The sequence below is a fragment of the Thermobia domestica genome, chromosome 4 (genome assembly GCF_964235325.1).
Source record: "Thermobia domestica chromosome 4, izTheDome1.hap1.1, whole genome shotgun sequence".
NCBI classification, from domain to species: Eukaryota; Metazoa; Arthropoda; class Insecta; order Zygentoma; family Lepismatidae; genus Thermobia; species Thermobia domestica.
Genome location: NC_137457.1, coordinates 53,848,276 through 53,865,909, shown reverse-complemented (window position 1 = coordinate 53,865,909; position 17,634 = coordinate 53,848,276). Strand labels below are relative to the sequence as shown.

At 37.1% G+C, this 17,634-nt stretch overlaps 2 protein-coding genes across 2 annotated transcripts; both read left to right on the top strand.

Annotated features, from left to right (window-relative positions):
• The first annotated feature begins 1,557 nt into the window (after positions 1-1,557).
• Positions 1,558-4,857, top strand: LOC145682765 (uncharacterized). Its single transcript, XM_081754144.1, has one exon. It carries the CDS (start codon positions 1,558-1,560, stop codon positions 4,855-4,857), a length of 3,300 nt encoding a protein of 1,099 aa, XP_081610270.1.
• Positions 4,858-5,095: 238 nt separating this feature from the next.
• On the top strand, positions 5,096-5,503 carry LOC145682764 (ATP-dependent DNA helicase PIF1-like). Its single transcript, XM_081754143.1, has one exon. The coding sequence runs from the start codon at positions 5,096-5,098 to the stop codon at positions 5,501-5,503; it is 408 nt and encodes a 135-aa protein (XP_081610269.1).
• The last annotated feature ends 12,131 nt before the right edge of the window (positions 5,504-17,634 follow it).

The following is a 17,634-nucleotide window of genomic DNA, read 5'->3' as shown; positions in this document are numbered from 1 at the left end:
GTTTCACCACTTCAAACTAGGTTTGTTGCTGAATCCCCTCTACGTATTGAACACTCTTCTACTTCTAAATGTGGGAGACCAAAAAAGAGGAAGTTGGGTCGTCTACAAAAAGCCACTTCAATTCCACCTGAACTTCCTATTGGTGAGAGTAATTGTAATTACTCTGTTATATTACCTTCACCTTTGACTTCTAATGTGCGTAAAAGATCTGGTCGTCAAGAAAGAAAGCAGTAGGTTGCCCAAAGAATAAGAATTCTAATATACTAAAACAGGTTACTATGGAACTTGAAAATCCTTATTCCCAAAACAATGTAGTTTTCAATTCTGTAAACTCCAAAGAATTTGCAATATGCATTGATCAAGAAATAACTAAGTTTCATGTGCGTGGAGATGGGGCTTGTTTCTTCCGGACATTTAGTTTGGCATTGTTTGGTACTGAAGAGTATGCGATGAACGTACATAAAGATGTGGTCCAATACATAGTTGAACACTACGCTTTCTATGGTCCCTTTATCTTACACCATGGTACCGGTGAACCAATGACAGTAGATGCGTATCAGGCACACATGCTTTCGCCTTACACGTTTGCTACTTATGTGGAGTTCATGGCTGCTGCTCTTCTCTTTGAGCGACGTTTCATTATCATAGAGGGTCAGGAAGTACTGCGTGATGAGGGCAACCGTGAGTGGGATATGATTATCGCATTGCTCACTGGACCGCGCGAGAGTGGCCACTTCAGTCTATTGAGGCCAATTACTACACCACTTCCTTCACCAGCTCTTCCATATGTTTCACCACTTCAAACTAGGTTTGTTGCTGAATCCCCTCTACGTATTGAACACTCTTCTACTTCTAAATGTGGGAGACCAAAAAAGAGGAAGTTGGGTCGTCCACCAAAAGCCACTTCAATTCCACCTGAACTTCCTATTGATGAGAGCGATTGTAATTATTCTGTTATATTACCTTCACCCTTGACTTCTAATGTGCGTAAAATATCTGGTCATCCAAGAAAGAAAGCAGTAGGTTGCCGAAAGAATAAGAATTCTAATATACTAAAACAGGTTACTAACTATGGAACTTGAAAATTCTTATTCCCAACACAATGTAGTTTTGAATTCTGTAAACTGCGAAGAATTTGCAACTTGGCCTAACTTGTGTGCTATTGACATCAAAAGCAGTACCCTTGGTCGTCCTAAAAAGAAAATAGGCGTGGGTCGACCTAAGCAGTCGCCTTTTAGTCCAGAGGAACAGCATAGGGATGCAGTTCGACGTTATGTCGAAACACATGAAAATTTTAAAAATGATCAAAATCGGTCCCGCCATCTTCCAGGAACAATAAGGAAAGGAAGTCTCATTGGCCATTACAGTGGTGCTCAACTTAATAATATCCTCAAGTACCAACTGAAAGTTATTTCACTTCTAAACCCTGGCTGTTTCAAATGTCAATATTGTAAAGCTGCATTATTTCATGAAGAAAAAACTCGTAAAAATTGGTGTTGCGGTGAAAATGCTTTCATTGTACCTGATTTTCCAGAACTTGACAGCGATTTCTATACTATGCCACCGTTTTTAAAACAACCTAGACCGTACAACAATATCTTTGCATTTAGTGCGCTGGGAGTATCTCATGGTTTTAAGCATCCGAGTACAGGTGTTTCATTTTTAAAAATACAAGGCCGTACTTACCATAGAGTATTTGATTTAACATACACTGCATCGAATAATCCATGTGGCATGTACATTGATGACGGAGAAGAGCGTTTGAGACTTGCCAAGGGAATGGCTTTAAATGAAGTCGTTGTTCAAGCAATCACAAAGTATTTATATGCTGTTAACCCTTTCATTGGTCTACTGAAACAACTGAGCCAAGAACCTTCAGACTACGCTCATTTGATTTTCGAACCTACAAGTAGACGCACCCATGGACCTATTTTAGGAGATGTTCCTAGAGGAACAGAAATAGCTGAAATCTTGAGTACGGAAAAAGAACAATACAATTCCCGTCAAATTGTTATTTGGAAAATAGGCGCTAGAAAACCACACACAGTTGACATCTTTCATCCGTTGTACGAGTCTTTGCAGTACCCTCTCCTTTATCCACATGGTACACCTGGCTGGTATATCGGACTGTTGGATAAAAAGGGGAAAAAGCTATCCCAAGTTAAATACTACCGACGCCTGTTGTTATCAGAACCAAGATTTTCTACGCTGGGACGATTGTCGGAGGAGTGGCTCGTAGATATGTACAGTCGTGTGGAAGAGGAGAGGCTACGATTTATTTCTGGTATGCAAAATAAATACAACTCTATGAGTATACGATCTGCTCCTTTGCACGAACTACAGACTTCAATGTTGACAAAGAAACAGGGAGACACTATGCGGGCTCTAGCGACTGACGAAACTATTCAAGGGGAGGGTGGTATTGTTCATGGCCGTATTTATCTTCCAAATACGTTCACAGGTGGGCCAAGATATATGAAGACTAAATATATGGATGGAATGTGTATCGTAGCGAGATTAGGAAGACAGTCATATTTCCTTACCATGACATGTAATCCGAAATGGGATGAAATTGTGGAGTCCACTCCTCCCGGCACCAACGCTTCACCCAGTTTGGTATGCCGAGTGTTCCAGTTAAAACTATTGGAACTGCTACGTGATCTGCGCAGTGGGACATTTTTTGGAAAGGAAGTTTATTTACTCTATGTGGTGGAGTACCAGAAGCGTGGTTTACCTCACTCACATGTGTGTTTTAGAGTTGAGGGGGGAGGGCCGAGACAAAACACTGAAATTGATCAAGTTGTTCGTGCCAACATCCCTTCACCGGACGAGGCAGGCGGGAGATTGAGGGAGCTTGTATTGAGACACATGAAGCACGGTCCTTGTGGACCTCCTAATCGCATAGATCTTCCATGCTGGGACTGTAAGGAGAAAAAGTGTACGAAACGCTTCCCTAAGCCTCATATTGAAGTGACGCATGTAGATGAGAGAGGGTTTGTGCACTACAGGAGGGATAGTTCTAACACTGCTAAAATTACATCTGGTGGGAAGTACGTACAGGTTAATGAATCTTGGGTTGTGCCTTATAATGCTCCTCTTCTACTCAAGTACGACTGCCACATAAACCTTGAAATTGCTTCAACTCGTAAGATCGTGAAGTATTTATTCAAATACATAACTAAGGGACCGGATGAGGCTCGCGTTGCAGTTGTTCCGGAAGAACAGTTGAACGATGAAGTAGAACTTTATGCTACAAAACGCTACATTGGGGCCTGTGAAGCTGCGTGGCATACATTGGAATTTGAGATGACTGGCCGTGAACCTAATGTCATCCAGCTTCCTGTGCATCTGGAGGGCTACCAGTCTGTTGTTTTCCGACCGGGCCATGAAATCGATGCTGTTAGCAGAGCATGTTCTAATCTTACTTTGCACTTTTCTCGACCAACATTACCTGAAATTGACAATCAAACTTATTTGGACTTTTTCGAACGGTATATCGTGCATTCAAAACGACCAGGGTCGTGTAGTGTTCGAGTGATTCCCCACCCTGATGGAGTACATTTCATCACCAAGAGGCAGCGTGGAGAGATGGTGGCGAGAATGATTTGGGTAGCCCATAACAGAGGAGAACAGTTCTACTTACGAATGCTCTTGAACAACTTTCCATGTAGAGGCTACAGCGACCTTATATCTCTAGGCGGTGAAGGTTGTACTACCTTACAAGGTGCTGCACGAGCTCTGGGGTTGGTTAATGATGAGCAGGAGTACGAAAGAGCATTAGAGGAGGCTTCACAGTTTATGACTGGCGCCCGACTTAGGATGTTCTTCGTTCTTCTTCTTTTTGCTGGGGCAAGTGGCGCAGACTTGTGGAACAACTTTAAAAATCTGTTGGCAGGAGATATGTTAGAAAAGTATTTAAATAATCCAGAGCGAGCCTACACAGTAGCACTATGTGAAATCGACAGAAGCCTTCGACGACATGGATCTCGCCTTTATGAACATGGCCTTCCTGATGTTCAAGACGAGTTAACTGAACTTGGTCGAGAGAAGGTGCAATATTCTGTAAGTCAGCTTACTTCTTTTCTCGAAGAATGGCTTCCTAAACTCAGTAAGGACCAGAAAAATGTACTTGAATACGTCACAAATTTCCTGGATAATCCCCACACCAATGAGTCTTCAAATGTCATTTTTATCGACGGGCCTGCTGGATCGGGAAAGACTCTGCTTCTTAATGTTCTCACTGCTAAACTACGCCTAAGCCGTCGCATAGTTCTTTGTACTGCAAGTTCTGGAATCGCTGCTCAGAACTATGAAGGTGGCACGACAGCGCACAGCATGTTTAAGTTGCCCTTAAACTTAAGTAATGACATGGAATTTTGGGGAATTACGGGAGGGAGTCAGCGAGCAGAATTAATCATGGAAGCATCTGTTATAATCTACGATGAGGCACCAATGGCACATAAAGCATTAATCCATATTCTCGAGAGGTCATTGCGAGACCTAATGAGAACAAATTTGCCATTTGGTGGGAAACTTGTGATTTTTGCCGGGGATTTTCGACAGATCCCTCCAGTTGTTACAACTGCTCGTACCAATCTTGAAGTAATTCAAGCTTCTCTTCGCTTCTCTCCTATATGGTCGTCAGTGAAACAGTTCAGTCTTAAACAAAATCTAAGAATACAGAATGATTCCTCATTTACCAACTTTCTCTTGCATATTGGTGACGGTATACTACCTCCTATCAATTTCGGGGAAGGTCAAGATGCAGCTCAACTCGTACCATTGCCGAAGATTCAATACCTCACTAATGTTTCTTTGTTTATTGAAAAAAAAATTCCCTCAAAATGTATTGTATGAACCTGACACTTGCGCAAGGAGAGCAATTCTTTGTGTAAACAATGAAAATGTTGACTCTGTAAACGCAACAATCTTAAAAAGCTTACCTGGGGATTCATCTCACTTGCTGAGCGTGAATTACGTGGAAGAAAGCTGCGTTGATGACTTTTTTCTTACTCCAGAGGCCCTCGCTAACGTCCATGCCAAAGGAGTACCAGATCACAACCTGGAACTTAAAAAAGGAGCAGTTTGCATGATAATGAGGAATTTGCACTTCGATGATGGGCTTCTAAACGGCACTAAAGTCATAATTGTTGATATATCACCGCGGCTCATAACAGTGAGAAAACCTCATAGTTCTGTGCTGTATTCAATACCACGGATTACTTTTCAAGCGCCTATTGAGCCCAACAGTCCTTTGACTATGTATCGTAGGCAGTTTCCTCTTAGACTTGCTTACGCTATTACGATCAACAAGAGTCAGGGTCAAACAATTGATTTTGTTGGAGTTGACTTGCGTAGCGACGTATTCGCTCACGGCCAACTGTACGTCGCACTTGGACGTGTCCGATCAAGGGATTCAGTTGTGTTACTGGTTCAGTCTGAAAGAATAATTGAAGGAACCGCTTTTGTAAAGAATGTTGTATACCCACAACTTCTACGATAGTTCCTTTTAGTGAGTGATAGCTATGGAATTACCCAGGAAACAACACCATTCGACTTTCATTTCGGAGTATGATACATGTCTGCTGCAAAAATGCCTTTTCACTTATACTTGATAGTAACATAAGAGTCTACGCAAAAAGAAATCCCTTTAAGCTTCTTTATGGAGAATGCTTGGTGCCTGTCCAAATACAAATCATATTGAACTTCATTTTCAAACTATGATACGAACCCTCCCAGACACAAATACCACTTACGTTCCAGCTTTTTTAGTATACGAAAGACATGACGAAGCAAAAGCTTTCATTCAAAGGAGTATGCGTGTAGCAGGATACCACAGGGTGGTGTGGAAATACTACAAAGTTACAAGAAAAAGAATCGACCTTTGTCTTACAAATATGCAAGAGTTATGGTCGAACAAAAATCCTAGATTTCTTTTTTGAAAATTACAAATAAGAAAAAAAAACCCTCTGAAAATGAGAATCCAACATCATCATTCATTATATAATAAGTCGATAAATTGTGGTTGACAAAACAATTGCTATAGAAAAATAAACTGAGAGTTATTAAGCAGAGTATTATGGAGCAAAGGATGATAAATATGAGATCTGGGGATGTTAGGCCGATTTAAGGAAACATTAAGAATAAACGCACGAACACATTACATGCGAGGCCGTAGGCCGAGCAAATACGGGGGTCTGGGGGCGAAGCCCCCAGCTGGCCAAGTATATATATATATATATCTTCCTGTGTGTAAAAGTGAACACATTATATAAAATAAATATCAATTTTTTACACTTTCAGAACGATCTCCGTTGAATTATGTTCTCATGTTAATATTACCGTGGAGGTGGGCCTCGCAGGCCCGGAAAGTTCAAACTACGATAAGAAAAGAGTAGTGCCATTAAGGGTTAAATCGTGTTGGATTTCATTGATTGAACATGGTCTCATAACGGAAGTTTCTCATAGCATTTCATAATGTTTTGACAACGTAAGATGAAAATGTGTATACTCAAGTCGACAGGAACACTTTCTGTTCATAAAGAAGAAGAAAATATTTTTCATTTATACTGAACAGTGTAGTACGAAATCTAGTGCATTTAATAATAATAATAATAATAATAATAATAATAATAATAATAATAATAATAATAATAATATAGTGAAATTGAAATCTTTTATTATTCTCAGATAAAATTTGTATTGTGTGATCGATAAATATGTTTAAATATGATAGAATTTTTAAATTAGAAACTTCATTTAGAATGGTTGATCTGAAAAGAAACCGTACGGAGGTCTTTCTTTTACTAAGGAAACGGTGTACACTTATCTCTATTGCGACAGTCTTTAGTTCGATGACAGTACAACGTACGGTAAACAACATTGTGTTTGAAGATTTTTTGAATTTGTCAGAAAGTCCACACGGCGTGAGCAGTGATCGAATCAGAAACTCAAAAGTACTGGATGTAAACTCTCTACTACTGAGCCACCATACTCGTCAAACCTAAAATGTAATAGATTTGTATATCATGTAAAAAAAAAACGGAAAAATAAAGATTGGATCGGATTTATGATAATCAGTGTTAAAACCAGAAATAATTTCTACCATTTCAATTTGAAAAGAATTAAAGAGATGACAGAATTTATTTTGGAACATTGAATTGTTTTCAAAGAATCCAGTTTCCGATGTATTCTCGGAGATTTTGAGTGTTGATTCTCGAAGTATTCTCATGGTTCTTTTGTCGTTTTGTCTCGTTTTGAAAATGTAAGTACAAAACATATGCCCTGATTTTATCTAGATGATATTAGCATCCTTTCGCTTTAATAGTATGACACCCGCGCTAATCACTAAAGCATCAAAATTTCAGTCAGTCAATCAGACGGATAGTCATAGTGTAACCACTGCGTGTAATCTGATCTCTGTTCGTGGTTCGTGGTCCTACCAATAAGTATTTTACTGAGACTGGAACTTACCTGGACAGGACAATGAAGGACGTCTCCAAGAAAAGTAACAAACTGTTCCCAAATCGCTCGTCGGTCTCAATAATAAGATTAGCATTAGGCGCCGAAAGGTTCGGGTGTCTCGTCTCGAAAACCTCACGGACGATCAGACGGTCATCCAGACCATAACGCACACAAACATCAATCATACAAACAACGAAAACACACTGGATTAAATGACACTATACTTATTTATTAGAACACTATCATATAAAAAAATAGCAAAGAGGAATGAACATAACACTGAACACTGAATATGTATAATAATTTTCGTCACTGAAATCACACTTTGCCTTTTCACTGCACGATGGCCATTTATATATATAAGATTATAATTCGGATTTCACTGTAAATGCTTCTCTCACACCATTGACACACTTCGGGATTAGCACTGGGGAAAATTTGTCTGGATCGTCCCACGATGAATCTATCTCCAACAAATTAAAAAAGTAGAATGCTGATGTTGGAGGGCGCGTGTATAACTTATATGTACGAACAAGTTCTGCGGACCTGGGACTTCACTAGTTGGAACTAGGTCGTAAGAAAACGCCCTTCAGCGGCTAATAGCTTGTGCCCCTTAAGAAAATGTGATACTTGAAGCTCGACGCGACATGCGTGGTTACGGCTTCCAGACCTGAAGTCAAACTCCCTGAGCACCGGTACGGTCAAGGTACGGGTTGCAATGGTCAATTAAAGAGAGTTGGCAGTTCATTTCAAAAATCACTCAGTTAACTCACCTGTATGCACATACAAACAGAATGCGGAAAACAATTTATGTTAATTTTAGTCAACTGCCTATAATGCACTAGACACGGCGATAACTCTGGCGTGAGAAAGTACAGATAACTAGTTACGAAACAACGCAGTTGGTGCCACTTTGGTCACTGAAACATCTGGTCAGCCCGTATTCCTCTAATCTATTGTAATGTTTCCATAAGCGATTAAAGAAAGCACTTAATTCAGTTCCCAATAACTATAGAATATGTACTGTGCATATAATGAGTCAGGGAGAAACACTGAAATGTTTCGTCACTAACTGAATTGTTCTCACTAAAAGCAATGTTTTAAATATATACATAAGAAAATGATGAAAGACTTCTTTGTCCAATTGTGTGGGAAAGAAGCAATTCCCACCGAAGAAAGAACTTTATGCATTGCAGAATAAAGTTTGAATGGAAAATAATGATCACTGTCTTTACGGAATATACAGAGTGTCTACAAAAAATCCTTCTATAACCTGGTGGCGGTTATAGATTTGGCGTCCGTGAACGGAACGACCTGTCAAGTGCACACGTAGTCAGGTTGAGAACCCTTGGCCGTATAATGAAGTATAAATAAAATTTGGTTTTTCCACCAAAAATTTAAAATTAGTTAGTTCGCAACACTGTCCTATGGTGTGAGACTTACGTGCATAAACGATGAATGTTTTTTCACCTGAAAAAGAGCTATTTAAAATAGTAGAAAACTTGTTCACTCACTGCAACATGATGAGGTTTCTGCATGAGCAATGTCCAATCCAAGTGTTCCATAAGGTAAAAAGATCCTCTTGAACAATTGGTCCAGTTGTGTTTCCTTATTTTCTGTTTTTTCACATGTTGAAATCATATTGTCTTCGTGTGTTGAGTATCCTCCATGCTCCTCCAACGATGAGTTGATGAGAGGGGAAGGGGAGTTTTTTAACACTGGTATGAGAAACGAGGTATGGTTATAACACCTGTCTGATAACTTCACTAAAATGCGCAAAAAGCGTTTGTAGGGCTATTTAAAATTCTTACTTTTTTAAACAGTAATATTTTTTAAAACACTTGTAAATACTTTTCGTAAAATGTTTTAAGTGTTCTGTTTCGATCACTATATTTTGTGTAATATGTAGTAAATATGCACACTGAATAACTATTCAAGAAAACATCGACTTAAAGAATTATCAAACATTGCAATAAAAATTAGTAAATGTCTTATTTTTAAAATATACTGATATCTGTACTTAAAATATAATAATATGAATAAATATGTAAATAGCAAACATGTTAGACGTATTAAAATACTAAAATTATTGTTAAAGTTTCAATATTACTATAATATATTTAAAAAATATGAAAATCATTGAAAAGAGTAAAACGAATGGAAATGTAAACACATGATAAACTGACAATATACAAACAAAATAAGGTTTTCACCTGTATGTACCTTTTTTTTTAAACTGTGCCTCGTGTTGTTTGGCAGAAAAGAACGAAAAATAGTTTTAAAAAAATAAAAAATAAACTCAAATGTTAAAGACGACGTCCATAGTGATCCCAAGAAACAAGCATGATTATATATATCAAGAAAAAGTTGACATGTATGAAGAAAATTTGGCACGCCATAAGGTCAAAAAAGCCATCTGCTCGTCATGTGAAAATCGAGGTTAATCCGATAATGTTCAATACAACAAATGGTTTCGTTCTGAAACAAAGCTATTATTAGCTTAGGCCTAGAATAATTGTTGTCGTTCATTTCCAAAAACGTAAACATTGTAGGGTTAAGAATAGGTGGGTATTAACTGGAAAAAGTTTATTAATAAAGCGTTGAAATCTATTCAATATTGATCCAAGTTTTTCAAAGGTCTGAATCAAGGAAATTGACTCTAGTCCAAACATTCCTGAAAATAAATGGTCATTACGTCATGAATTGACCAAAACCATAAGTGGGAAAAATGTGTAGTACTACACGTACTTACACACAAAATATGCCATCGACACCTGCGACGCAAAACTAGAAACGTGAAAAAGCCTGGAACCATAGACACTTATAAAATGTTTCTATACGTAACTGAAATGTAAACCCATTTATATTCAGTAAATACATATATGTTCCCTAGAACATAATGTACGTCTTCCAACTGGAAAAGATGTGTAAACACACAAAACACAAATGCTCTCGTAGCATCGTAAAATATGTCTCTATAAGACAAAATACATGAGACCTGTGAAAAGAAAACATGGGATACAAACAAAAATATAGTTAACGACATTAAAACGTTCTGGTCGATCTGAAACATCCAATTAAATTCCCTACAAATAATTATGTCACTCCACGGCAGTTAAAATTTCTTAGGCATCTTCGCTACAAAATATTCAAAATGGTCTTATTAACATATTAAAATTCAAAGTCATCGAGCATATGAAATAATTGCCAGAAAGTAAATTTCATAAAACGTTATGGCTTCATGCTGTTGGAAAGAAAGAAAATAAGTTTATTTTCGTTACCTATAACGATATATCAGAGACGGCTGAAAATTCATAAATAATGAGCCATGTCGATTTTTGAAGAAAATTATCCGTCATTGGGAGTATGGCTGAAACCTAAATATTTGTATTCCAAAACCTTTGGCTATGCTGATTTCTAAAATCCCCCATACTGTTTGTTATGGCTCAAACCTAAAGGTTTTTTATTCCAAAACTTTTGGCCATGTTGGTTTAAAAAATCCTCCATAACGATAGCAATTTTACTGATAAATTTCAAATAATTTTGGGACATACTGTGACTAAAATACAACTTTCTGAAAATTAATTTAAAAAAACACCTTAATATAGAAGTACACAATATAGTTACGATTCATAAACATTAATATATTCACTAGAATATTACTAGACAATAAAATATACTCAAAATATTTAACCTAAGAATACACATGCTTCGTTACGGGTACCATAAAGGAAGAAGAGAAATGAAAAACTATATTTTGCGATTGATGGCGAAAACACAGTTATCTATGGAATATCCAATGGATTAGCCACATCCATTTTTGCAAGAGATCTGCAATTCCAGGAAATATATACCCTTCTTGAATAAAAAGATTACTGCCTTCGTTCGGAGAATATGCTATTCACACGACATACCTGCACAACCAACAAGGAAATGCCTGTTTTTGCTCGTTTAAGGCTTAGCCTACTTTCCTTTCTAAGCTTTTCTCTTCGAAGGAGATATATCGTGTCACATCCTGCCAATTCAAATAAGTCAAAATCGGGTAAATGACGTAATGAGGTTCAACAAAATTACAATAAGTAATTCAAAATGAAAACGAAAATCTAAGATTAACACTACAAAAGAAATTTAACATTGATTATAGGGTAAAATTTCATGTTCTACGCATGTGACTACAAACTAAGTTTCAATCACAGATGTATAAATGTACACATAATTAACAACCAAAAGTTTTCTTATCCTGGGCATCTCGATACTTTCCTTTTTTAAAAGAACAATGGAATTCTAAAAAGAAAGTCAAACAATAATTCTAAATAACATGTAATAACATATTTAAGAATTTCGGAACTGGGAAGGGATCCTAAAAGGAATTTAAAATTTAAAACATTTAATAAAAATATGTTATAAGGCCAAAACATCTTCCCACTAGCTGGAGATGCGGAACTGCGCTACTAGTTCAAATTGCTTTTGAAATTGCAATACCTCTACGTATGTGATTAACTAAATTTTAATGATAAACATACAACTATATATATAAGTAACTACTAAAATTTTCTGATCCTGAGCATCTGGACATTTTTTCTTTTTTTTTGAAAAAAATTCTAAAAGGAAAACCAAAGATTATTGTAAATAACATATAATAACATATTTAAGAATTTCGAAAGTGGGAAGGGATCCTAAAAAGAATTTTAAATTTAAAACGCTTAATAAAAATATATTATAAGGCCAAGATATCTTCCCACTAGCTGAGGTACGGAAATCTCGCCAAGATTTCAAACCGTTTTTGGCTAAATAGTTCCCTCTACGTATAATTATACGTTAATTATTTACTAAAATCTTAAAATCAAATATCTAAAATGAAAACAAGAAAAATTAATAACATTAAACTAATAGTAAGTCACTAATAAGGTTTGCAACCTTGGTATTCAATTGTGAAGTGGACACGGAGTAAAGACCAAAAGAGGAAAAGAATCCACTGTGTGTCGTTCGTTTCCAGCTCTGCTGTAGTGAGAATAGTATCTTGGAAACGACCTAAAGTGATTTCTGACAATATCTAGTTTTTCTCCCGAAATAGCATGGCGGCGGCGTTGATGTTTACATGGACGGTCCTCTTTGGGCGAAAACAATGGTTTCGCAGGTGTATCTTTCGTATGTGTTCTCTAATCACCACGGGCGGTACGCAATCTATGTTTAGTGATACCATGGGTATTGCAGAATGCTTGCTCGGCATACATTAACTTTCATTCCAGATGAAAGACGAAGAACAAAATGAAAAGTATTGGCGCATCCGAAGACATTCACATATTTCCTGTCTTTAATGTACACGCGTTCACATTCTGACCTCCTCATTAGCTCAAATAGGTAGGCATTTTGCGTGTTGAAATCTTGCATGTTGTAAAAGGAAATTAAAATATTATCGTTGGTTTCAGAATCGATATCCTAAAAATAGCCTATCTACACCACTCAGTTTTACAATACCTCACATCACTTCGTATTTTATCCGGTACTTCTTTACCTAATGGGACCAATGTAAATCTTCTCTGTGTTGCTATTAAGCTTACATTCATTATCCTTCCATTTGTCTTCGTTTCGAGGGTTTACAGGCGAATTTCCTAGACTGGAATTATTCCTCTCACGAGTTGCAGCTGAAAGGGGATACGTCATTTTTCCACTAACATTTTTGATACAAAATTTTCTTAATTTTCGTTCTACGCTTATGGGATCCATACTATACGGAGTTGATTCCTAACATTTCTGCTCATTATACCGGATAGTTCCTTGTATCGAAATTTGTAGATATCTCGATTATCGAAATTTTGTGGGATACGCCCCGTTTCCACTAAGCCCCTCATTTATGTTCACAAAATTTGCAAGATAATTAATTATCTTTATATTTTAGCACGTAACATTGCCATACACGACCTTTCATTCTACCTATTTCTCGAAGTTCCATACGTTAATTCACATGTAAAAGAAGTCCGAGTACTTCTTCAAAAATTCGAGTCAGTGAGAGGAGACAGCCCAACGTCTATTACTAATGGTGGTTCAGGGTTTATAATAGTACTTCATCTCTATTTCTACATTATTCTAAATTACTTTACAAAATGGTTCCTTTTCATCATTTATAAATTAGTACTTTGCTAATTTTGGCTTTTTTAGCATTGGGGGCCAGCTTTTGCACCTACTTTTTTGCGATATTCTATTCCGATGCGTTTGTTTTATGGTTTCATGCGTTAACCCTTTTCCCCTCGAATGCGGCGAGAGCCCCGACATTCGAGATTTTCCTTTCCGCTCGTATGTCGGAGTTACCCCGCACTAATTTTGACGCTTTAATTACTCACATGTCGACAGAGCCCCGCTTGTATGATTTAGTCAACTTTTGCCATATTTTGTCAGTCTATTCAACTCGTTAGATACCACTTTCAGTGACAGTGGTAGCGAATATTTAGATAATGATAGTTTGAGTGAAGATAGTAGTGGTGATAAATCTTCCGATTCCAATTAAAATGATGACCAAGTGACAGGTGATGTGTTGACAAGGGACAATTGGACTCCCTATGGTAATAATGATTCAGATGTTCCAAAAATACCCTTCACAGCAAATTCCGGGTATAAACCACCAGTTGTTAGAAGGCCAACTACAGAAATTGATTTTTTCCAATTATTTTTAGTGACACTTTGCTTGAGGAAATTACAAATGAAACAAACAGGTATGCTAAGTCTAAGATACAAATGCCACTACAAAAAAGGTCCATTTGGTCCACTTGGCATGACATGACAGTTCCTGAACTGAAGGCATGACATGACAGTTCCTGAACTGACATGACAGTTCCTGAACTGACAGTTCCTGACAGTTCCTGAACTGTAATACTAAATATGACACTAAATCCTAAACCAAAAATACAAGATTACTTTTCAGAGGAATAGTTGAACAAATGTTCATTTTCAACCGCGATAGGTTTTTTCAAATTTTTTGGATGCTTCACTTGTGCCCCCAGCACCTCAGATGCAACAAGGTGTTCGTGGAAAGGGTTCAAAGATAATAAACATTGTGGAACATCTTGACAATAAGTTTAAGGAATTTTTTGTGCCAGGACAAAATGTAAGCATTGATGAAAGTGCAGTGAGGTTCAAAGGGAGAATAGTTTTTATGTGCTACAACCTACAGAAGCCAACCAAATGAAGGCTACGAGTATTTGTATTGGCCGACCCAAGCACTGGGTATATCTCAAAATAAATACGAGCTGTACAGCTTGCTGTGTCAAAACAAATTCAAGGGAAAAGGGTTAAATTACGTTACAAACATTAAATTCAGGCAGCGTTGCAGAGCGAGCGTTACCGAGTGAAGGCGGGTTAGAACCCTGCATGCCACGTTGTTTTCTATCTTCGTTACCAACAATTCACTTTCTTTTCTCACATAAATCACTTCCACTTACCTTTCCGTTTTGCATTAATCCCCTACTGCCCTAAAATAATGTGCTCGATACTTTCTTGACAACTTCAACATCATTATCAACTCATTTCTTCCATAAAGCATCCTACATTTTGCTAGTTTTGGTCCCCAACTCTAAACAATTACCTTACTTTGTAGTGCAAATGGAAATGGAACTTAAAAAATCATATTATTAGTTATATAAAGTACTGTCAAATAATTTTAAATTTTTTAACCTCCAAATTCTTTAAAATCTAGAAGTAAATCATAATATATTAAAATAAAGTAATTACTCATAAGGTTCTTATAATTTGGAAGATAAAGTAAAGAAATGGAAATAAATTCCTTCCCGGGAATTTATAGGCCAGGGAAAGAACCGGGAATATTCCCATTTTAAAATTCCTTCCCACCGGGAATATTCCCACTGCCCATCACTATTAATAACCTTAACACATAAAAGAGGTCCTCGGTACAATTTAAAAAATTGATATTTCACCTTTCAATAAGACTACTGATGTTACGCTGTTGAAATAATCAAACTTCCTTGTTTTAAAAGTCGTCGCTGTTGCTGACTGTCGTTCCATCGTGCGTTCCTTTTTTCAATGATGGCCTTTCGTCGATGGTCTGCCATAAGTAATTTATTCGCACAACTAGTCCCGTCTTCCTTATCAAAATCTTCAGATACCTGTAAACCAAAATGCTTAAAAATGGGACGAGAAAAATGAATATTAAGATACAAACTTGCTGGTGAAACACGAAGACTTTCAACGATGGAGCAGTTATGTAACACAAATGCTTGCGTCAGGTTCTCGGCCCATTTATTATGTGACTTACAACATAATAACCTAAGGGTAGATACAAGAATTTTATTAGAGTGTTCTGTGATGTTACTCATGGGGTGATAAGGTGTTGTATGATGGACCTTAATATTGTACTCTTGCATTTTAGATAGAAACTTTTTGCTATGAAATACTGCAGCGTTGTCTGTCAGCACTGGCAAAACGATACTTAACGTAGCATGTATATATCAAATAAACACTTGATGACTGAAGTAGCAGTGGCATTCTTCAAAGGGTAAGCTGTACAATATTGAGTAAACACATCAACAGTAACCAGTGCGAAGCGCGCACCATTTTTCCCTGGTGGGTATGGGCCTAACAAATCAAGGGCTAAAAAGGCTCTAGGTCCTAAATAAGGATTAGTGGACAAGAAACGAGCTGGTGGGTGGTGATCGGATTTATATTGCATACATTTCACATAATCCTTTAAATGTTTCTTCACATCTGATCTAATTTTGCTCCAATAAAATGATTTTGAGATGATCCGAAGCTTTTTGTCTACTCCCGGTGATCTAAATCGTCATGGTAATCTGTGAGAACGTTATTTACTGATGACCTGGGAATGCAAATTTTATATGAGTCTGGGAAATGAAAATCTCTGTACAAAAGAATACCATTATCGAGTTAGAAAAATTTTTCCCAATTGCGTGAATTCCTTGGAAGTTCTTTTATTTCCTCGCCTGCAAAAAAAATAGTGGGGAAATAAACAGGATCTTCCTTTTTTGCGTTCTGTAACTCTTCAACTGAAATATTTTTGATTTTGTCTTGAATAGCCTGTAAAAGATGAACACGTTTAGTTGGTAATTCTTTGGAAGGGAAGACGTGAAAGCGCATCTGCACAAAGGTTCTCGGAACCTTTCTGGAAACGTATTTCGTAGTCCAGCTGTTGTAATTCCAGGGACCATCTAAGAAGACGAGTGTTCAACGGTTTGGCCTTATCCAGCCAACTAAGATTTTTGTGATCTGTAATAAAAATAACATGGTGACCAATTAGCAATTGACGCCATTTTCGGACCGGAAATACGATTGCAAGACATTCGATTTCACTCTCACTATAGCGAAACTCAGCATGTTTTCATCAGTCCATCACTGTACTGATATAGGACTGTACTGCCTCCCAAGCGGGATGCATCCGATTCTAAATAATAAGGTAAATTCAAATCAGGGTGAGTCAAGAGAACATCTTTACAAATATCGCCTCTAATTTGTTGAAAAGATTGTTCTTGTTTATCAAGCCACTGCCACCGTTTTCCCTTTTTAGAAGCTGAAAAAGATGTTGCATTTTTTCTTAGAAATGAGGAATAAAATTTCGTGACCAATTAAAGAGACCAATTACAGATTGTAAAGATTTAATATTGGTGGGTCTGGGTAAGATACGAACCGCTTCTATGGTTTTTGGGTCTGTTTTGATGCCTTTGCGAGTAATAAAGAAACCTAGAAAAGATATTGAATTAGTGCAAAACGAACATTTTTCAATGTTAAGGGTAAGGTTGTGTTCTCTAAATTCTCTCTAAAGATTTGTCTCAGCAATGCAAGATGTTTTTCGAAGCTATCTGTAAAGCAAGCCAAATCGTCGATATATCGTAAGATTTTAGCATGTAACTCTCGTCCCAATACTTTTTGGAGCATACTGTTTAAAACACTGCTACCATTTTTGTAACCAAAACATGTGACTCGATATTGGTAATGCTGGCCTTCGAAATTAAATGCTGTATATTCCTGGGACTTATAAGTAAGTAAGGCTTGATTATAACTTACTATACTGTACTTACTATACCATACTTACATGATCCAGAGAGCTAAAGAAAGGTTTACATTTTATTTTTAATAGTAAGTCCTGTGTGCCCACAGATTTTGTTTGGCGAAGTTCCACAAACTGGTACGGCAAACCAAGAAAAC